Raw genomic sequence first — 23,945 nt, forward strand, 5'->3', positions numbered from 1 at the left:
TAAGTAGCATATTTAGCCTATGTAATAATATTATTCAGGAACTGTATCTAAAATTAATAAGGGGCAATAAATAAATACTAATACTAAGGCTGGACAAATTGACATTTATTAATTTTAATATCCAATATATTTTGTATGTGTTGAAACTTGACACCGGGTGACGCACCCCTGATAGTGCACCGTTTTAGATCAGTTTCATGCTGAAGAGCTGCTAAGAAGTGTGTTTTTGACAATATGTTCTGTCTTGTAAATATAAACGAGTGTAAATGTCAACATCATTATAAATGTTTAAAGGACTGAAGTCTGTCACAAATCATGAGCTCATTGATGTCATTTACTCAGTCTGCTTTTTTATTCCAACCGTTACTCCTGGTCAGAGAATGCTGTAAATATTTAGTTTATATATAGGGTTACGCTTCACCGGTGTTTAATGGTGCAATGCACAAATATTTAGTAGTCCGTAAATTGTGAATTAGTGCCCATTTACACCACAACTAGGCTAAGTTGTAACTTATAGCTGGTGCAACAGGCCCCTGATGTGCTGGTGTCTCCACCAGGCTTTTGAACTAGTGTAACCAGCCTCATCATAAAGACCATGCTGGTCAACCAGATTCACCAGCTAGTTTTTGCTGGTGAAAAGCATGGCTGGTCCACCAGCTATACCAGCACCAAACCAGCTCTAATTAACCTGTAACAGCATGGGAATTACATGCTGGTTAAGCTGGTATTTTTAGTAGGGTGATGTTTTAGAAAAGTAACTGTACACCTCTCCTCAATGAGCCACATGATTTGAGGTATCATTCATGTCCATAGCACAAATGGTGCACCAATATTTATTACTTACACAACAGTGTGAGCAATAATAATAGTGATTCTTACCATAGCAAGCACCACTACTAAAAAATACACTGGACAGGTGCAATTGACATATAATATACAGATTACACAAAAACAAACATCTTGGTTACTTTCGTAACCTCTGTTCCCTGATGGAGGGAACGACATGTTGTGTCGATGTAGTGACACTAGGGGTCACTCTTGGAAGCCCCAAACACCTCTGATCTTTGAGAAAAGGCCAATGGGAATTGGCGAGTGGAATTTGTATGCCACTCCCCTGGATATACGGGTATAAAAGGAGCTGGCTCGCAATCACTCATTCAGGTTTTATGCTGAGGAGCCGAGACAAGGTCCCGGCCATTTCAGCAGGTAGTTCAGTGTTGTGGCCGGAGGGACACAACGTCTCGTTCCCTCCAAAAAAGTAACCAAGACGTTCCCTATCTGTCACTCACTCGAAGTTGTGTCGATGTAGTGACACTAGGGGTCCCTATACAAAACGCCACAACTAGTTGAACTGTGTTACGTGGACTGGCGGTGTGAGATGGGCAGACAGCTGTGTGCCTCGTAGCCAGCACTCCAGGCCATCACGTAACCTCCCCCAACGCTCCTACGAGCAGGCTACCCCAGCCATGGCCCTCGTACCTGACAACACATGGGATGAGACCGGCTAAACCCGGAGATTGTAAAACCTTGTTGGGTGTTGCCCAACCCACTGCTCTGCATATGTCTGCTAAAGAGGCACCATTGGTCAGAGCCCAGGAGGCCCCCACACTCTTAGTAGAGTGTGCTTGTAGCCCCAAGGGGGGCGGCACGTCCTGGGCATGATATGCTAAAGCGATGGCATCAATGACCCAGTGGGAAATCCTCTGTTTGGAGACAGCGCTCCCTTTCCACTGACCTCCAAAGCAGACAAAGAGCTGCTCAGAGCACCTAAAGCTCTGCGTGCGATCCAAATAGATTCGTAAAGCACGCACAGGACACAGCAATGACAAGGCTGGGTCTGCCTTCTCCTGGGGCAGCACTTGTAGGTTCACCACCTGATCCCTAAATGGGGTTGTGAGTACCTTGGGAACATAGCCCGGCCAGGGTCTCAGGATCATGTGAGAGAATTCCGGACCGAAATCCAGGCACGTGTCGCTGACAGAGAACGCCTGCAGGTCCCCTACCCTCTTGATGGATGTGAGCGCAGTCAGGAGGGCAGTCTTCAAGGAGAGTGCCTTTAGCTCAACTGACTCCAGCGGCTCAAAGGGGGCTCCCCGCAGGACCACGGAGAGATCCCACGAGGGGATGAGGCGTGGTCTGGGAGGGTTCAGCTTCCTCACGCTCTAAGGAACCTGATGATCAGGTCGTACTTCCTGAGAGACTTACCATTCACTGCATCGTGGTGCGCCGCTATAGCAGCCACATACACCTTCATGGTGGAGTGGGACAGCCGCCCCTGCTGTTGCGAGGAAATTGAGGTCCGAGAACCAAGTCTGGGTGGGTCAGTAGGGTGCTACTAGGACGACCTGCTCCTTGTCCTCCCTGACCTTGCACAGGGTCTGTGCAAGTAGGCTCACTGGGGGGAATGCATACTTGCAGCTGTGTGCCAGCGCATCTGTACCGAGGGGAGCCTCAGTCAGGGCGTACCATAGTGGGCAGAGGGAGGATTCCTGGGAAGCGAACAGGTCTACCTGTGCTTGCCCGAATCGACTCCAAATCAGCTGGACCACCTGGGCGTGGAGTCTCCACTCTCACCTGAGCGTGACCTGTCATGACAGCGCGTCCGCAGCGGTGTTGAGGTTGCCCGGGATGTAAGTGGCTCGCAACGACTTAAGATGCTGCTGACTCCAGAGGAGGAGACGGCGGGTGAGTTGCGACATGTGACGGGAGCGCAGGCCACCTTGGCAGTTGATGTACGCTACCATTGCCATGTTGTCCATCCGGACCAACGCATGCTTGCCCTAGATCAATGGCTGAAGCCTCTGCAGGGCGAGCAATACTGCCAGCAACTCGAGGCAGTTGATGTGTCAATGCAGTCGTGGGCCAGTCCAAGAGCCGGCAGCTGCATGCCCATTGCATACAGCACCCCAGCCTGTCTTGGAGGCATCTGTCGTGACGACGATATGCCTGGAGACCTGCTCTAGGGGAACTCCTGCCCGTAGAAACACCAGGTCCGACCAAGGGCTGAAGAGGCGGTGACAGATCGGCGTGACGACCACGTGATGTGTCCCGCGGCACCGTGCCTATCTTGGGACTTGAGTCTGAAGCCAGTGCTGAAGCGGTCTCATATGCATCAACCTGAGCGGTGTGGCAGCGGCCGAGGATGCCATATGCCACAGGAGCCTCTGAAACTGTTTCAGTGGGACCGCTGTTCTCTGCCTGAACAATTTCAGGCAGTTCAGCACCGACTGCAAACGCTCTCTGACTGAGGCATGCCATCATCGAGACTGAGTCTAACTCCGATCCGAGAAAAGAGATGCTCTGAACCGGGGAGAGCTTGCTCTTTTCCCAGTTGACCCGAAGCCCCAGCCGGCTGAGGTGCCTGAGCACCAGGTCCCTGTGCGCACATAACAGATCCCGAGAGTGAGCTAGGATTAGCCAGTCGTCAAGATAGTTGAGGATGCGGATGCCCACTTCCCTTAGCAGTGCAAGGGCTGCCTCTGCGACTTTCGTGAAGATGCGTGGCAACAGGGACAGACTGAATGGGAGGACCTCGTACTGGTACGCCCGGCCCTCAAAAGCAAACCGCGGGAAGGGCCTGTATCAAGGTAAAACGATGTGGAAGTTAATTGATTGCAATTAATTAGGCAAAAAAGGTGAAAACAAAATCGACTTTTCACTGCAGCTATGTTAAGCACCACTTTAATGATTTCACTATCGGTCAGAGTGTGGCTAAAGCCCTGTTTGGACGGGATTAGTTTTCTGGACACATGTCCATAAAGTAATTATTACTGCGGAATCGCGTGCAATTTTGCCTACTTTTGAAAATATGAAATAGCACAAGGTCATTCAAAACCCGAGGGTGAACAGTGGTGCTCATAATTGAATGTGATCAGCAATGGAATCATTCAAGTTTGGGCAGAGACACAAATATCAGATACGTGTTGTGTCTTTAATGAATGTAAACAGGCAGGACAAAAAAAAAAATTTAAAAAAATATTGGATACGGTCAAAAGATTGGATCTGTGCATTTAGCCTTGCCGTGTAAATGCAGCCTTTGTAACAAAGGTTATGTCTGTGATATTATATTATATTGTAGACCTTCAGAACAATAACATTAAAATCTGAGTTTCTAGTGGCAAACATACAGAACAAAACTCTGATTAACTCAGATTAACTTGCTTTAAATTATTAATCCCATGAAAAGACATTGTGGTTACTTAGTGTAGGCAGAAGGCAGCTAGGTGGGGATTCTTATTTAAACATTCATGTACATTTACATCATGGTAACTGTGACAGTAGCGAAGCATTAGAACAATGGGCTCATTCACTAACTGTGCATTTTCATGAAGAAATCATGATTCATCAATTCGTTCGCACTCAAATTGTTTCAAAATTACATAAAATCTTGACTGTGTGTATGCACTCTTTTACTGGTGTGTATGAATTGGCATTGGGATTTTAAACTGCACTTTTCTTTTAATAAACCACATTTCAAATAAAAAAGTATGGAGTTCAGCACTCAAATTAGAAATAACTGTTATTCAGACAATATTAGGCTATATTAATTTTACATAATTAATTGAAAATGCATTACAATATAAGCTGTTAAAATAAAGTGGCCAGATGTCCCGTTTTTCCCAGGACAGTCCCGTATTCAAGCACTTTTTCTAGTGTCCCGACTTATTCTTAAAAAATCGTGCTTTGTCCCATATTTCCCCTCTCTTAAAATTTCTCACCCAAGCATCTTTCTCAGTCACGTGAGTATTCTGATCAAAGGTAGCCAAGGATACGGCTTGTAAAACCAATAAAATCATACCATGTAATTTGAAGTACATGATTGGATTAAACTATCCAATCACAATCCCCTATCAATAGACGTCCAGTTAGTGAACTGATTGAAGAGTCAGTTTGAAAGAGCACACAAATGAAATTGCGGCTGGAAAAATGTCAAAGAAGCGTACATGTACATTTAATGAATATCTTTAAAAAGATTTAAAATTTCTAAAAAAAAGGAATCACAGACAGAGCCTTGTAAAGTGAGGTGTGAGATTTGTGGAGCTCGCTTTTCCATCGCCCATGGAGGCCGCACCGACATCGTGCAGCATGTTCATACAAAAAAAGCATGTGGATGCTGCTAAAAGTGTGCCACACCAAGTGTTAGCGATTTTTTTTTTTTTTTTGTGAAGCAAAGTTCAGAATCTGACAAGGTGCATGCGAGTGAAGGACTTTTTGCTTATTCTGTTGTGCACAGCCAAAGCTTTGCACAATCATGACCTGAGAAAAGTCTTGCAGGCCAGTCTGGAGGAATAATTCATACCCGCTGACATGAAAAAGCAACTAGATGCCCTGATTGAAGCTGGTGGCATGCGCGAGGATGATTTCTTTTGTGCAGTGAGAAACTTTTATTCGGCATCGGTGGATTACCTCCAAAATTGGAGCCGCTCATTGGAGAACACAGAAAAACTTGAGTGGGCCCTACTGAGAGACATCTCAGAGTGGAAAGACATTCAGAGCAGCCTTGAACACTTCTACTCAAGAATCCCCACTCTCAGTTTGATTGATGAAACCACAATCTTTAATGAGCGGGCTTACGTGAAATACATTGTCACATCACTGAGTGGAAGATGAACAAGATGGCTGTATCTGAGAGATAGACAGATGTTTTTCGTGAGCTGGAGAGCAAGACCATCAACTTTGGAGTCTTAGCCAAGTTCGTGGAGTTTGTTTTATGCCTGCCTGGGACATCTGCATCTGTGGAGCGTGTGTTCTCATTAATGAACACAACATGGAAACTGGATAAATCTCGACTTAGTGTAACAGTCATGAAGGCAATGTTTTTCGTACGTCTTAATTTTGGACTGGACTGCTCTGCATTTTATGATAATCTCTTGAAAGACAAGTGCACACTGAGAAAAATTGCTGCCAGAGAAAAGTACAAGGTGACAACAGTTAGATCTAGATTCACCCTCTCCTTCACATTGATCTGCATCTAGGTAAGGATACATAAATTTAATTTTTGCTGGGAGGAGCTGTCCCGTTTTCCACAAGCAGGAATCTGGTCACCCTGTGTTAAAAGGAAATATTGGTAATAGATGCACTGCTTATGGAAGACTTTCCCATTGGATCATATGGAGGCAGGGACGTAAACCACCCCAATAATCAAAACAAGCAAGTACAGTGGAAGTACATCAATGGAAACATGGGTAAATGCTTCACACTGCAACCCCCCCTAATGTTCAAGCCAAATTAGTGCCCTTGTACGGAGGGAACGTACTTTTAATGAATATTTCTTGGCTAGTGATATTTTCGATTCCCAAAGGCCATCTGCCCAACCCTGTTCGTGGTACCAAAAAAAAAAAAAAAACCATTTAAAAATACCATATACAGCTAAAGATGCTTACACGTTGCACATTTTATTTATTTAAAAAAAGGTTGCAATCTCACTGTCAGATAGTGTTTTACACTGCAAAAACATTTCACTAACTTGGTTTTGCTTCCAGAAAAAAAAAAAAAAAACAACTTACTTTTAAAGACCTAGAAAAATATCGTATAAAATCTTTTTTTTAAATGACCGGAGAAGCAAAATTGCATAAGTTTGGTTCAGTTTATGCTAACACATTTAAAAATTATTTCCCAATGGTGTGAGAATAAGACACTTAAATAAAATAGGCTAATAAGAAGATATATTCTAGACATAAGATGTATTCTCTATAAGTCTTAATACACAATTCTTTTTCTCAGGTAAATTTCTCTTGTTTAATTTTTTCAATAAAACAAGAAATTTAAACAAGAAAAATTAAGAAATTATTTTTTAGCAGTAGCCTCTATTAAAATGCAAAATCTAGGCTTCAGTCTATTTTATCTTCTATTTTCCTAGTTTCTTGCACAGTTAAATGCAGCAGTATCATGTGTCTCGAAGTTATGCGTTGTAAAAACGTTGTAAATTGTTGTAACAAGGAAGGACACTGGGAACTTGATTCTTCAAACACAGGTAGGGAACTTTTATTTGACCAGCTTCACAGTAAAGTTCTCAACCCAGTCTCTCTCTCCCGATCTGGCACTGGCATGGTCCTTTTATGCTGCTCTCCCCAATCTCACTACAATTAGAGACAGGTGTTAGTCATAATTTGGCTCAGGTGTATGCACCCTTACCGCTCTCTCTCTCTCTCTCGACAGACACTCGACCACAACCCTGCTGCCACAGTTGTATCCTTAAAGGATTATTTCACCCAAAAATGAAAATTCTCTCATGATTTACTCACCCTTAAGCCATCCAAAATGTGTATGTCTTTCCTTCTTCAGCAGAGCCGAAATGAAGATTTTTGAGAGCACATTTTTGCTCTGTATGTCCATTGTAACAAACTCAGACTGGAGGTCGGGTTAGAATCCATTATGCAGAAGAGTTTAATGAACAAATCAAAATAATTTTCATTCCTCTGTTGTAAACAAAGTGCACGCTTCCAATTTCTCGCATGAACACGCCATCACACTTACGTCATACGACAGCTCCGTGATGTGTCCACTGCTACAAGGAAGCATTTTTTAAAAGTTAATTAAGTTTTAATTATCGATTTATTTTTTACACAAACCTATCGATTTGCTTCAGAAGACATTAATTGATTGACTGGAGTCATGTGGATTACTTTTATGTTGCCTAAATATACCTTTTGGACTGTCAAACAGCCAGCAGCCTTGTGGCACCCATTCACTTGCATTGTATGGACATACAGAGCTGAAATTTGCTTATAAAAATCTTCATTTCGGAAAGATAAGGAACGTATGGGATGGCTTAAAGGTGTGAATCATGAGAGAATTTTCATTTTTGGGTGAACTATTCCTTTAACTTGTGAAGAAACCATGTTGAAAAGAGAGCTTGATTCTAAAACAAAACGTGATTGACCAATCGTTGCATGTTCTAGCTTCGAACAGAGTAATATGGGCATTATCTGACTGGCTGAGTAAACAGTGGGTGGATCTGTGCACCTCTTGCAGTTAGAAATGTTACAAAATCCACAAATGTGTGCTGCGGTCCACAAATGCAAAGGAAGCAATCCACAAATAAATGCTGGACAGGGTTGTGTTTGTGAGTTAAAAAAACGTATATAATTTTTTACATTTGCAAATCTAATTTTGTGAATTCACTTAATATTTGTGAAACTCTTAACATATATTTGTGGATCTCATTCTATTTATTTGTGAACCAACTCTAAATGTGTGAATCTCTTTCAATTTGTAGGTTAATTTGAGACTATTCTAACTCTATAGTTTTAGCATGTATACTGCACAATATCGCAGTGGCACGGAGAGTTTCCTTACCTTACGGCAGAGTTTGAAGTGCGCAATTGGTGTCACAGTACTGGCAGCGGTTCTAACTCTTATAAGGTAACTTTGTGCACATGTTCCTTCATTTAGAATAATTCTGATTCAAAATCCATTAAAAAAGTGAATAAGGCCCAGTGTGAATGCTTTTGTTGGGCAAAGTTGCTTATACACTAGGTCAGCGCTACTCAACATGTGGCCCTCAAGCCATCTTTTGTGGCCCGCGTTATGATTTCATCATCAAAAATATTTATCAGTTGCCTATCAAATGTGTATGAATTGTGAGTTCTCCATTTTTCTCTGTCTTTACGGTAGTTCTCTGTAATGATGAATCACATCACAGTTTGAGATGGAAATTAACTGCAAAAGGATGTAATGAAGGAAATAAAGAACAAAGAATATCTGAGCATAGCGGATGTTACATGAGAGTAGAATGTTCAGAGAAACAGTATGTGGTGCACACACACGGTCTGTCACTTAAACATGCATGCTCTCAATCTCACTTGAGTCACTCATCACAACGCCAATATGTGTCAAACCTGTTTAAATATCTCAACGGAGATACTGTATATATTTGTCACTGAAGCTGTTTTTGAGTTTATTTTGGATCTCTCTTGATTTTGAACATATCTCAGGTGAGTGTGATGTTGAACACTTGTGGTGTTTCATAGTTGACAGTGTCTTTGACAGTGGCAACAGAACTGATCATGTATCTGTTTTCTATATTTCAATGAATGTTGCAGAAAGTATTGAGGTTTTGTTAACGAATCAGTCTTTTTTAAACAGATTTGTGTAACTAATCAAATTGTTCTCGTTCACTTACATACACTGACTCTATACAGTGATATTTCTCATTCACTGAAATCTCTCGCTTCTGAAGCCAATGAGCTCTAGGCTGCTGCCACTTCACTTTAAACATACACTAGCTAACTTTCCTACCCTTGCAAAAATGGAGAGTTCATAGCAAATTAGTTTAGTTTACTTTAGTTTACAACTTTATCAGTCCCACACAGGGCAATTAGTAGTAGGGCTCAATTCACAACAGACAGGCAAGAGACAAAACAAACCGCAAACTTGCGTACACTTGCCACTTCAGGCAGCTCCATCTCCCAAAATGCAACTCGATTGTGACATCACAGCAGATCACACTTAAACTACCCCTACACCACATAACTCTAGTGAATGATGGAAGGAAAAGCTGTTTACAGCTGTAAGTTAAGTAAGGGTCAATTAAGCAGTTTATAGTTATACTGAGTTATAGAGTTATATTGAGATTTAATCACATGACACTTGTAGCTACCTTAAGCTGACTGTTTGTTACATTGCCAGCATCATTTGTGAAACTTGTCAAGTTAATCATGATGGTAACAGTGATTTAGGCTACTTGCAACATGAAGAAACTTCAGAGAAATTAATAGAATAACTGAAGAAGATCTTTGACAGAAATGCTATAAGATATCACAGATTTGCAAGCTCTATAACAATGTGCGTGCTTTTTGTATTTTTTCCCCGTTGTATTATGTATGTACATGCCCACGATGTGTTTATTTATGGATTTAACAGCATTAGCATTGATTTACCGCTGCCTATACTATATTATGAAACCTAAATTATCAAGCTCGTATCAAATAAAACAAAAACTGTCCAACCAGTCACTGGCATTAATATACATTTTTTTTGAGAAAAATGAAGCACTTCTGCTGGAAAAATGATAAGCAAAGTTGGGGAAAAATGATACTTTGAAAAAATACATTCAAAAGTATGGTTTACTATTTTTTTCCTTTTTTTTTTCTTTTTCTTTTTTGTATTTTTGTAAAAACATTTGAAGGCTAATTTCACTCATTTGATTATTGTTTAATTTTTTCATTACTTATTTAATTTCACTTCTATCAAAACATAGTCATGACAGTTTGCCTGAAAGAACACAACACGTTTGGATGTCTTACGCACAATTTACTCAAGGTCCGGAGCAGGTGTAAATTTAGTTCGTACCAAAGTTTTGAAAATACAAAACTTTAATGAATCCGTGAATTTACATTAGAATGGCTTTATGAATGATTTACAAGTGGTCGGGAGAAGGTGTAAATTTTGTTCGTCCAAATTAATGTTTCAAAAATATGGAAACTTTCATGAATTCGAGAATTTACTTCAGAACGGCTTTACGAACGATTTACCCAAAAATTGGTTCTGCTCGTGTTTCATGAATGAGGCCCATTGCACAGGTCCGACAGTAGTGGGCACTTGTCCAATGTAAGCAATGACATACATTAGAGTCCATGAGACTGAGTGAAGTTAGTGAGGGAAGGACATACAAATTTTAATTGGAATGCAGCCCTAGTTTGAAGCTTGAGACTCATTTGATTTTGTTTGGCACTTTAAAAAAAGCCTTCAACTCTTGTTAATAATACAGCTTGTGAATTTTGTTCCTACCCCTTGCATGCCATTTATAAAATTAAGAGACTTGCATTTTAATAAGCAACCTGCTATGATGTGCTTAAATATGAATGTCTGTTCAATATAACTTGGTACAATGTAAATCATCCAACTGACAGTGAGTGACAGAAATATGTTTTTGTGGAGATTATAAGATACCCAACATTTAGTCATGTTTGACCTTTCTTGTTCAATAGGTTAAAGCGATTGCTAAAACAAGAGAAAGCATACCAAATGCGGAAGGAAAAAGAATTTTCTAAGCGCATCCAAAGAACCTCTGGAGAGCTAGTTAAGTTGAAGTCATTTGCACTTATGATGGTTGATGAGCGAGAACTCCACTTGGAAAAGATTGACAAACAGAGCAACAAAATACAAGATCTTCTTCAAAAACTCCAGGAAAAGGAGCAGAAACTCTGTAAGTCAGAGAGAAAAGCTAAGGAGGACAGCCAGAAGATCCTGGATCTTGAGGTTGAGTTGGAGGTAATAACTTCTAGGTTTGCAAAAGAGCAAGAAGACATGGCTGCAAAACTGTCCAGTCAGGAATCTCAACATAAACAGCTGTCCCAGGAACAGGAGGAATTGTCACACAAACATAAGGAGCTAAATGAGACCAATGAAGTTCTTCAGAAATCAGCAGAGGAGCTCAAGAAGTTGAGGGACAAGATTAGAAAGGGTGAGTTTGGCAACTCTACCCTAATGGAAGAACTTGAAACATTACGCAAGAGAATTCTGCTAATGGAAGGCAAGGATGAAGAGATTGCTACAACTGAGAACAATTGCAGTGAGCTGAAGAAGAAGCTTCATGCTGAGGAAACTCACAATAAGGAGCTGAGGCTGGAGGTAGAAAAACTGCAACAGAGAATGACACAATTGGAAAAACAAGAAGTGACCTTCAATATGGGCAGGACAGAATATGCCCAGTTGCAGGCAGCTTTGGAGAAAGAGAAAAGCCTGTCAAAAGACTTGACTGATGAACTAGTGATGGTTAAAATCCGTATGAAAGAGCTCGAGTCATCTGAGCTGAAACTAGAAAAGGATGAACTGGATTTAAAAGAGGATCTTATGAAACTCAAATCAGTCACTTTAATAATGGTTAATGAGCATAAGAACATGGTGGACAGAATTAGGTCTGAGGAAAAGAAGAAAGAGGAACTGAAAAAACTGTATAAGGCAGAGCAGGAGAAAGTTATGGAGGTTACTGAGAGGCTTATAGAGGAGAGTAAGAAACATATTAAACTAAAATCAGAGATGGAGTTGAAGATAGCTGCCCTTGTCAAGGAGAAAGATGAGATGAAAGGAAAGCTTACCAATTCAGAAGACAAGTATAACGATCTGAGTTCCATGGTTGGCATGATAAAGCACAGTACAGATGGAATAAAAGAAGACAAAGAAAACAAGGTCTCAAATGCATATGTACAAGATGAAATTAAGGTTAAGGAGCTGACTTTGGAGATTGAAAGATTAAAGAATCGTCTTCAACAGCTTGAAGTTCTTGAGAGTGACCTAATCAAATCAGAGGACAAGTTCGATATGTTGGAAAAGAAGTTTCCAACTGAGCAAGAAAAGGCTAATTTTCTCTCACAGCAAGTGAAGGAAATAAGAAGTCCAACTGCATTGAGTAAGGCAGTAGAACAAAGTGAGGCAGGTAGTCAGGAGGCTAAACTACGGCATCGCTTCTTGTTGGAGGAGGCCAAATCCAGAGACCTTCAAGCAGATGTGCAAGCCCTGAAGGAAAAGATTCATGAGCTCATGAACAAAGAAGACAAGCTTTCCCAGCTACAGGTGGATTACACTATGCTGCAACAGAGGTTCCAGGAAGAGGAGGACAAGAAAAAGAACATAAGCAATGAAGTTCTAAACCTCACTAGAGAACTTGAGGTCACCAAGCGATACAGCCGCACCCTACATCCATGCACAAAAGGAACCCGAATTATGGATGTTCCAATGACATCAACTGGAGTTCAGACTGATTTGATTGAAAACAGGACAGCTGACAATGACACTCCTGCAGCATTCATCAAGAAATCTGTTAAAGAGGAGAATCGTATCATGAGTAGTCTTCATCCAAGGACTTTAAAGAAGTCCGTGCAGAGACCAACAGTGCGTGAACTCTATCCGCCAACAGTCAGTGACTTTACTGTGAAGAAGTCCTCAATACCTTGGATGAAGAAGAAAGATAGCAGTGCTTCCGAAATATCTTTAGACACCAGTGAAGATGCTGCACCTACTGAAGTCAACATGTCCCCAAAACATGGCCAGCCAATGCACATTCAAAGTATTTCAGATCTTCAGAACAGTGAAACAACCTTACAGATCAGCAGATCCTCTTCTGAGGACTTGATGAAAAGAGATGCTGCCACACCCTCAAATGAGATACAGATCAGCAGATCCTCTTCTGAGGGCTTGATGAAAAGAGATGCTGCCACACCCTCAAATGAGATACAGATCAGCAGATCCTCTTCTGAGGGTTTGATGAAAAGAGATGCTGCCACACCCTCAAAAGAGATTCAGAAGCCTCAGCTTGCCATGATACCTGCAAATGAAAGAACCATAGAGCCAAAGAAACTAGAGAGAGCTTTATCCCCAGTGACCATTGCCACCATCTCAAGACTAAAGAGTCCAGAGATTGTTAGGTGTCCTTCTTTGGATAGATCTTTATCACCTGTATCCATTGTGTCCAACCGCATCTCTGCATTGTCCCCAGACAGCTCCCCAGAGACTGTGGACATGATAACAGGCAGAGCTGTCTTTAAGGTGACTCCGGAGAAACGAATGGTTCCCATGCCAGTTAAGAAATGCAACTCACCTGCTAGTATCATCACCACAGAAGACAATAAAATTCACATTCACTTAGGCTCACAGTTCAAGAAGCACACTGAAAATCATGGCTCAGTTGTCAGGATCAAATCTACTCCCACATCAGCTGAGAGTAAGGAAGTTTCTACTGGAACTGTGCTACGCTCACCACACAATGTTACTGCCACCAAATCAACATCGAATAAAGTGACAAGCAGCATCATCATCACACAGGTCACTAAAGCACCAGCCAGACCTACACTCTCAGTGGTGAGTGTCTCATATAAACCGTATCATGTAGGAACATGACTGAATAACAAGCCAAAAAAGGCCATATGCTACAATGATTTTACCAAGTTAAAGGGTTAGTTCATACAAAAATGAAAATTCTCTCATCATTTACTCACCCTCATGCCATCCCAGGTGAGTATGACTTTCTTTCATCAGCAGGACACATTTGAAGAAAAATAGAACAAATGTCTTAGCTCAGTAGGTCCTTAAAATGCAAGTGGATGGTTATACGACCTTTTGAAGCTCCAAAAAGAACAGACAGTCAGCATAAACATCATCCATATGACTCCACTGGAAAAATGTATGTCTTCTAAAGCAGAACGATGGCTTTTGGTGTGAAAAAGATCAATATTTAAGTACTTTTTAACTATAAATCATTGCTTCCAGTCAGCAGCAGTATGCGCTTGTGACATAATCACGTTAGCACGTTCACGCAAGAACAGATGTACGTGCGTCACACCTGAATGAGTGGTGCTGTTTACAACTGAGTTGGAGGAATGCGGTACAGAAGCTCTGTTGTTTATGGTTTGGATCTTTATTTGTATCTGTACCTTTACTCACAATGGTGCGTTTCTGTGCTCATTCTGGATGTCTCAACAGAGAGAAAAATGTGAGATTACGTCCGAACATGCCAACGCGAATACATCACATGACAGACCTTGTGAACTTCGCCCTCTCGTGAATGCGTATACTGCTGTTGACCGGAAGCGATGATTTATAGTTAAAAAGTACTTTTTCACACCAAAAGCGATCATTTCACTTTAGAAGACGTTAATTTAACCAGTGGAGTCGTATGGATAACGTTTATGCTGACTGCTGTTCTTTTTTTTTTGGAGCTTCAAATCAGGGACTAAAAACAAAATGTTTTTTATTTCAGTTTGTTCTGAGCAAAAACTTTATTTTATTCATTCTGGTTCAAAAGTTCCGCAGCCTCCTTTCCAAATGGTTACTGGTCAGAACAAAATAAAAGAATAGTTAACATTCTTTTTAAAATGACAGTACTTTGCGCTAGGGGTGGGTGAAATACCAATTGCAGCATTGCCAGATCTCACAAGAGAAGCAAGCAATCTGGTCTGGAAAAACAAGCTCAAAATAAGCCACTTGCCTGAAAATAAACAAAAAATTTGCAATTTATCACAATGGAAATCATAACAAGCATACAGTTAATTAACAGTTAAGTAAAATTTGAATTAAAGATCTGCTTCTGTGTCAAAACCCTGCATCATCAAATCTGTATTAATACATCATATCTAACAATAATTCAGTGAAGACTTGGAAACAACTGAGAAAAGTACTTTTTACATCCACAGTAATAAAGTTTCCTTGCGTCTGAATTAGCCGTTCATGTATATGTTGTATAGTTGTTAAAAAGGTCTTCATTCGAGGTCATGTGACACCATGCGAGAGGCAGACGTGTGAGCGACAAGCTCTGCGCACTTTGCTAGTTTTTTAATTATTTTCATGTTATAATCCGATGAGATTTGATACACCCAGTTACATATTTGCTCTTTGAGGTAAACATGGCAAAGAAGTCAAAATCCTCAGATTCTGGAGACATTAAAAGACACTTGCGTGCTCTAGCTGAAACCTCTGACGGCCCTCCAAGCCAGGGACTCGATTGGGACAGCACGTCGGGAGAAGAAATTCAGCGTCAGCTGTCCAACATCTCGGTGATACTGACGAAGGTTGTTGCTGATTTGGAGGATCTCGCTGTAATATGTCGATCGATTACAGCAATGGAAACAAAGTTCTCTGAGTTGGTCACAAGAGTGGCAGATGTTGAGAAATGGATTGATTATCTGAAATCATCAGAAAGGGAATTATCCGCTAATCTGCCCGCGTCCGAAATAGACCTGCAACACATTTTGGAAAAACTGGAATGTCTCAAAAATATGAGCCAAAAGAATAACATATGGATTGTTGGAATTCCTGAGCATGAAGAAGGCAGAAATATGGTGAAATTCCTAGATGAGCTCTTCCCGAGTCTGCTCGACATAACAGGCCATAAGCTGGAGTCCCGGCTCGCACATCTGCTGAGGGAGACAGGCCACGATCAATTCTGGTCAAATTTCTGAGATCATCCGATAAAGATCTTGTGTTGCACCGGGCAAGGAGAAAAGGAAAGCTTTCTTGGAAGAATCACAATATTTTCTTTTTCCCGGACTTTGCGAATTCGACAAGAGAGAAACGTGATCGGTTCAAGGAATGTAAGAAACTCTTACATCAACGGAAGACTGAGAATAGACACCAAGGATGGCAGCAAAGTATTTTTATGCCCCAGGCAGGCACTGGCCTACATAGAAATTATGGGTGAGTAAAACCATTGGGCGTTTCTTATGTGAGTGGACTGACTTGCTGTTCAGTGACTTGACTAAGGAAGCTGGGCACCATTTTTGTTTCTTTTAGCGTTGGCTAAGCCTAGTGGCTGGAGTTTGTTTTGTGGCATGACTCCTTCAAGAAACTTTTGCTTTGACGGAAGATCACTTTTACTCTGAAGTTCCCGGCCAGATTGAGAATGATCACTATGGATGACCACAAAATATCTACATGCTCACATAAAGGACGTCCTTTATATAGTTGACAGACTGAGTAAGTCATGGTGTTTTTTTTTTCTACGCGGCCTCCGAGTGAATTTGTCTCTTGATCATCCGAGGAACCGGGATGCCTATTTTGTTTCTTTTTGTGCTGGTTCCGCCTAGCGGCTGGAGTTTGTTTTGTGGAATAACACTGCTTCGGGACAGCTGTGGATGAATCTAATCGTTCTTTGTGCTTGTGCCTCCTGTTGGCTGGAGTTTGTTTTTGTTAAATAAATTTAAGGGACATTAGAATGATTATGTCATCTGCTGCACTCATAACAGCCGGCTCACTGAACAATTGTTTGTCCGAGGAAACTGAATGGCTTTATATCAGCTGGAATTTGTTTTGTGGGGGAACACACCTTTGAGACAGTTCTGTGAATGAATCTATATGTTCTTTGTATTTATTCTGCCTGTTGGCTGGGGTCTGTTTTACAAAGTATTTTCTGTTATGTAATTTTGCCTCACAAAATTTGTGCAGAAGCACCGGACTTGAGAAATCCGATGGCAAAGTTGTCGCGGGGGCTCTCGTAGACGTACATGGACCTTTTGAGTTTAGAGGGATTGACGCCGGTTGGTGCTGTCGTGCGCGGGTTTAATGCGCACGTTTTTCTTTTTTTCTGTATGTTTTTTTTCGGGGGGAAGTTCGGGGTTTTATTATTGCACTAATGGGGAATGTGGTCTGTATAATCTTGTTTTTGACACACAATTTATTTTTTCTATTATATCAAAATGTCAAATGTTAATATGAGTAGGTTATCTCTCTCCACATGGAATGTGAATGGGTTGGGGCACCCCATAAAAAGAAGGAAGGTTATTTCTTTTCTTAAGTGTAAGAAATATGATATAGTGTTTCTTCAAGAAACACAACTCTCCTCGCAGGAAGCGAAAAAATTTGGGAAGATATGGGGTGGACATGTTTTCTTTATTGCTGGCTCAAGTAAGAGCAGGAGAGTCATTATAGTGATAAATAAACATCTACAATTCAAATTTCTCAAACAAACTAAAGATAAATTAGGAAGAGTCATTATTGTTTTAGGAGAAATTCAGGGGCAAAGGTTGATTTTGGCTAATATTTACACACCTAATGATGATGATCAGGGATTTTTTATAGATCTTGAAGGGATGTTGCAAGCCACTGGCACCCCTCATGATATATATTGGGAGGAGACTTTAATCTTTTGATGGACTCAGTCCTTGATCATAGTGAAGCAAAAGTATGCAAGATCCCAAGAGCAACACTGATGCTTCACAGGATGTGTAAAAATCTTGGCCTTACAGATATTTGGAGACTTTTGAACCCATCTGGGAGGGACAATATTTTTTTTCATCAGTCCATAAGATTTATTCTAGAATAGATTTTTTTTTTTAAATATCTAAATCCCTCATTTCATCTGTTGTTGATTGCTCAGTTGGAAACATTTTAGTCTCAGATCATGCCCTGGTGAGTTTAGAGGTGTTGCCACATACGGAGAAAAATAAATCATGTAGTTGGCGCTTTAATGTATCCCTTTTGCAAAATCCTGATTTCCAACAAATGTTAAACACTGAAATCAATGTTTATATGGAGACCAACTGGTCATCAGTATCCTCTGTGGGCGTGGCTTGGGAGGCACTTAAGGCAGTTCATAGGGGTCGGTTCATACAGTATGCCTCATTCACCAAAAAATCCAAAGTATGAGTTCTCGTGGAGTTGGAAGGGAATATTAAAAGTGCAGAGGCAGAGCTGAAGCGCAGAATGTCGTCTGATGGCCTCAGAAAATTGACCGGATTGAAATACAGATATAATACTATTTTATCGCAGAAAGTGGAGTTTTGGCTATTCAGGGCAAGACAGTCATACTTTGAGTCAGGGGACAAAGCAGGGAGGCAGAGAGAGTCTTTTTCTACCATTCCCTCAGTGAAATCTGCTGGTGGTGAAATTTTTACCTCAGCCATTGATTTTAATAATGTCTTTAAAGAATTCTATCTTGATCTTTATAGTTCCACGTCTTCGTCTACTGATGAAGATATTAGAAAATTTGTGGAACCATTAGAACTCCCTAAATTGACGACTTCTCTGGAAAATTCTCTGGATTCTAAGATAACCTTGGAGGAGCTTGACAAGGTAATTAAGGCCTTACCTACAGGCCAGATGGTTTTGCTTCTGAATTTTTTAGATCTTATGCTACAGAATTGGCTCCACTTTTGTTAGAAGGATATACAGAATCATTAAAGAATGGAAAGCTTCCTCCAACCATGACACAAGCCCGGATCAGTCTGATCCTTAAAAAAGACAAATATCCAAGCAAGTGTAAAAGTTACCGTTCAATTTCCTGATCCAGCTAGATGTAAAAATTCTGGCAAAAATTTTGGCTATCCGATAAAGTAAAGTTATGACATCTCTTATACATATAGATCAAGTGGGGTTTATTTGGGGTCATAGCTCTTCTGATAACATTAGGCGTTTCATTGATATCATGTGGTCAGTAGCGAATGATCAGTCTCCGGTCACTGCCATCTCACTTGACGCCAAAAAGGCATTTGATATGGTAGAATGGGATTATCTTTTTAAGATTTTGGAAATATATGGGTTCGGGAGTACGTTTATTGGCTGGATACAGTTACTTTATAGACACCCTGTAGCAGCGGTACAAACAAATTGATTAATTTCAGATTATTTTACTCTGGATAGGGGCACTCAGCAGGGTTGCCCTCTTTCCCCATTATTGTTCTGTCTTGCCCTGGAACCATTAGCAGCCATGATAAGAAAGGAAGATGATTTTCCAGGGGTGATTGCAGGAGGTATGGCACATAAGCTTCTGCTTTACACAGATGATATTTTATTATTTGTCTCTGACCCTACTAGATCTATGCCTTGCCTCCACAGAATTATTCATTCCTTTTCCAAATTCTCAGGATACAAAGTCAACTGGGCTAAATCTGAAGCTTTGGCTCTGACAGCATACTATCCAGTAGCAGCCTTCCAGCCGGGCACCTCCCAGTGGCCCAAACAGGGCATCAAGTATTTGGGTATTTTATTCCCAGCAAATTTGTCTGATTTAGTTAGAGTTAATTTTGACTCTATAATAAAAGGATTTTCGAGCGATGTGGACAGGTGGGCTTCATTACATTTATCGATGATTGGGAAGGTTAATGTTATTAAAATGAATTGTATTCCAAAATTCAACTACCTGCTACAGTCACTCCCTATAGATGTCCCCTCTCTTATTTCAAGCAATTTGATAGCATAGCGAAGTCCTTCATTTGGAATGTTAAGCGTCCCAGATTATATTTCAGTAAACTGCATAGGCAAAGATTGACAAAGGTGGGCTAGGCCTACCCAAGATTTTGTTTTATCATTATGCGTTCGGTCTCAGGCATTTGGCTCATTGGTCGCTTCCACCTGAGAGAGCCCCTCCCTGGTTTCGTATTGAACAAGAAGTCCTTGCCCCTATTTCGCCATTACAAAGCCTTTCTATCAAACTAACCGGAGAAGCTAAGTTGCACCCCGTTATTTCGCATTTGCATTCAGTATGGACAAAAGTGTCCAGAGTGTTGAATTCAGACATTACCTGAATGCTGCCTCGAGCATATGGCTGAACCCAAAATTATGTATTGATAAGTCACCCTTCTGCTGGTCAGAGTGGACTGCAAGGGGGGTTAATACACTTGGTGACCTATATGAGAGTGGAGTGTTGAGATCCTTTGGTAATTTGGTTCAACATTTTGGGATTCCCAGATCTCAGTTTTTTAGGTATTTACAGTTGCGCCACCTGCTCTGTACTATTTTTGGGAGTAGCGAATTGGTGGGTTTTTGTTAAATGTGAGCCAAAATCATCACAATTAAAAGAACCAAAGACTTAAACTACTTCAGTCTGTGTGCATTGAAATTATTTAATACACGAGTTTCACAATTTGAGTTGAATTACTGAAATAAATGAACTTTTCCATGACATTCTAATTTATTGAGATGCACCTGTATATATATATATATATATATATATATATATATATATATATATATATATATATATATATATAAATATATAATTATTATATATTTTTTTATTTATTCAGTATTATTATTATTTTATTCTCTGTATATGTGTGTGCATAGGTAAGACCACTGGGATGTTCGTTTGGGGTCGGGTGGGTTTCTTGATTGGGGAGGGGTAGTAGTGGGAGTTAATGTTGATTTATTGTATATATGTTTTGTTTGTTTTGTTTGCTTTGAAAAATCAATAAAAATGTTAATCACAAAAAAAACCAAAAAAAAAAAATTCATTCACAGAAAACGACATCCACAATGTACAATTATGCAAAGAAATGTGTGATGCAGCAGTTTCCTTCAGGTTCAAAGCACATGGTTCATTTTTTTTTGGGCAACATGAAGTGGTGTAGTTCCAAAAATATACTGTGATAAACCCTTTGGCCTTTCGTTTCATGAAAAAATTATCTGAACAAATTAACCGGTTAAAACCAAACCGGTTTCCAGCATTTAAAAATAACATTTTCACAATTGAAAATCACTTTGTTCCAGTTTTCAGTTACATTCTGTTAAAAATTTCATTTGATTTCAGTTTTCTTTTTAGTTCCTTGATCCGTTTTTAGTCCCTGCTTTAATATGTCGGATCACCATCCACTTGCATTTTATGGACTTACTGAGCTAAGATATTTTTTCTATTTTTCCTCAAATGTGTTCTGCTGAAGAAAGAAAGTCATATACATCTGGGATGGCATGAGAGTGGGTAAATGATGAGAGAATTTTCATTTTTGGGTGAACTATACCTTTAATAGAATCTTCAGAAAAGGGGTGTTCAACATGATGCATAAAAACATGTGCCTTGCGCTGCTGTGGTGGTTACAAAACTTAGTACTCAAAGAGGTGATAGACTTACCTTTAAATGTCTGTGTCATAAAACTGGATGTGTTATTATTCATGTAGCTAGCTATAAACAAGATCTATAAATAGAGCTACTTGCTCAGCAAGGTTCTCTTCAAACTTTTGCTCTGCCATGACAGTGGTTGACCTGAAAGAGAAAACTGACCCCTTGTGGCAATGTTAAGAATGGAGCACATATTATCTGCATTATATATAAATAAAAATCTTCAAAGTCTATGAAGAAACATGATTCAACACACCTCCTTATGTTTGTGGTAATGCTACATTCATATTCTTAACTTTGTTTCTTTTCTCACCGTTACCCAACAGCAGCCTGTACTGGATGTCCCATCGGTGAAATCAGGGTTCACTCGTATTCCCATGTCTCGAGGGATGAAAACTGGAAAAGCAGTGCTGGGAGCTCTGGGCATCACCACAGGTGTTAAAATGGAAACAAATGCAGAGACCCAGGCCATGCACATTGAGCTGAAAAAGTCAACTCTTTGCAATGGAGCTTTTCAGGGTGGAGGGAAGGGATAAAAGGACCGAGCAAATAACACCAAGTTTACATTAAAGTCTACTTTTAGAAAATAAATTATGTTTGATTGCCAGTTTCTGCAAATGTTATATAATGTGGTGGTGCAGAGGATTTTTTTAAATTAATGTTAATTAATGTCGCTATCACACACATTACTCTCCATTAATTTTGCTTTAAAATGCCACTGAAAATTAAATCCAGTGGGCATTTATGGCCTCTTTATGTTTGAGGGCTTTTTTTTTCTAAACATAAAAGAATTTACTGTGTCATTATTTTATTTAAAACATATTTTATGTGATAATGTGTTATACTACTCTTAAAGTTCTAAGAACTATATCAGATGGTATAAAAAAATAAAATAAAATAAATAAATAAAAAAATCAGAACACAGACATTTTTTGGCCACACATTTTGAACTTTAGGATATTTTTGACACTTTTCGGGGCATTTTTGTAATTTCTTTAATTTCTGACCATGCATCACTGTTCTATTACATGCTTTTTTGGTGAGAGAAATATCCTTTATTAACACATCTATGGATAATATTTAGCATACAATATAAAGATGATGCAAAAGTGGCAATCTAATTGCATTAAGCCTTTTTTTTTTCATTATTACGATGATGCGGTCCACGACACCTTATTTCTTTCTGCATTTGGTCCCCAGTAGAAAAAGTTTGGACACCCCTGCATTAGAGAGAGACCAGTATGAACAATGAGGACCAGGAGTCAAGTTGAGTTTCAATCAGTTGAGAGAGAGTTTAATGAAGACAAAGTTCTCCACATTTCCAAAGGCAGAAGACAAATAGAAAATGAGCTGAGGATTTAACCTCGAAACTAACTTACAGTAAAAATGGCTAAAAATTATAGGCAAATGCAAATGGCCAGTTAGAGTTGACGTCATCTTTACAGGCTTCTGATAGGTTAACCATACAGATATTTACAGAAACTATCCAAACATGGTAAACTCTTGATCTATGCAAAAGATGTTATTTAAAAACATAAGGTTGATTAGCTGGAACCACAAAGTCTCAGTTGGTCAGCAGATAAGGGTCAAAGGTAATCATAAATCTGACAGGACTCTTATTCTTTTAGATCTGGGGCCAGAGGGTGACTGACCATCTCACCTAATCACCTGGCTCCCATCACTCCCACAATTCCTGTAATCGATTTAGAGAAGGAGAGATAGAAAGATAAAAATTGAAAGAAAAGACTGCATCCTAAGAGAAATGACAGACTGTAACTTCTAAAATGCTGAATGTCATCGAGACCAAGGCTGAATGTTTTCTTTTTCTTCTTGAACAAAACATTGAGATAAATCACAGCTTGCATGTACACACTTTAAGGGCCTGAATATTTCTAGGTAAAAGGGTACAGAAGGTTCATTCTTGACCTAAAACACAATAAAACTCTTACTTACTTTGATCAATGATCAATGAATAATTACAACTCACGTGTTAACTGTTCTCTGGTAGCTGGGCTAAATGAGTAAGCACTGTTACTGCATTTCTTATAGAAATCAGACCTCCAGTCACACCTCAGAGGACAAATACACAAATGACCTACAACATTCATGATTATAACATAACCTGGATAAATGCACATGGTTTAAAAACACATTGATTACCTTTTGATTATAACAATTGCAAGTAAATGTGTTCAACTCATCAATAGGCCGAAGACACAGGTAATCCTGCCCTTCAGTAGGAAAATGTCAGTTAGTGGCAACCAAGAGTTAAGGGTTTGAAGGGTTTCATGGGAAGTTAGCTTTTAGATGGTGTAACTACACGATTATGCTGGCAAAAAGCCTGCTTCTCCATTGACAGCTATTTAAAAGTAGTTGTGTATTCTAACTATTTTTGTTTTGTTTTTTGCGAGCAACAAACCAGTGTCAATTTTTAAAAAGCTCTCCTTAAAATATGAAGTGGGCTTCTATTTCTCCCTGTCTGTTGCTATTGACATTACAGGACTGTCACTACTACTGAAGGGCTTTGGACTGTGCGCATACTTGTTCTGACCACATTGATTGGCTGATGGCATCACTTAATTTTCCTGCAGGTCCAGAGTGATTAGTCACATATAATTTATGGCTCTGTTGATCGGCTCAAAAATAAAAAGCTGCATATATATAAAAACTGCATATAAAA

General features: G+C 39.9%; 1 protein-coding gene across 2 annotated transcripts in view; it reads left to right on the forward strand.

Moving 5' to 3' along the window:
* Nucleotides 1–22,102, forward strand: part of LOC127455058 (filamin-A-interacting protein 1-like) — a 42,119-nt gene extending 20,017 nt beyond the window's left edge. The window contains exons 6-7 of one of the 2 annotated variants that reach the window (XM_051722619.1): nucleotides 10,932–13,800; nucleotides 21,592–22,102. In XM_051722619.1, the coding sequence (XP_051578579.1) occupies nucleotides 10,932–13,800; nucleotides 21,592–21,801 (3,079 nt within the window). In that variant the 3' untranslated portion in view covers nucleotides 21,802–22,102. The remainder of the gene's footprint in view (nucleotides 1–10,931; nucleotides 13,801–21,591) is intronic. The other variant, XM_051722620.1, reaches the window with a different exon arrangement.
* The last annotated feature ends 1,843 nt before the right edge of the window (nucleotides 22,103–23,945 follow it).

This window comes from Myxocyprinus asiaticus, chromosome 17 (genome assembly GCF_019703515.2).
Source record: "Myxocyprinus asiaticus isolate MX2 ecotype Aquarium Trade chromosome 17, UBuf_Myxa_2, whole genome shotgun sequence".
Lineage (NCBI taxonomy): Eukaryota > Metazoa > Chordata > Actinopteri > Cypriniformes > Catostomidae > Myxocyprinus > Myxocyprinus asiaticus.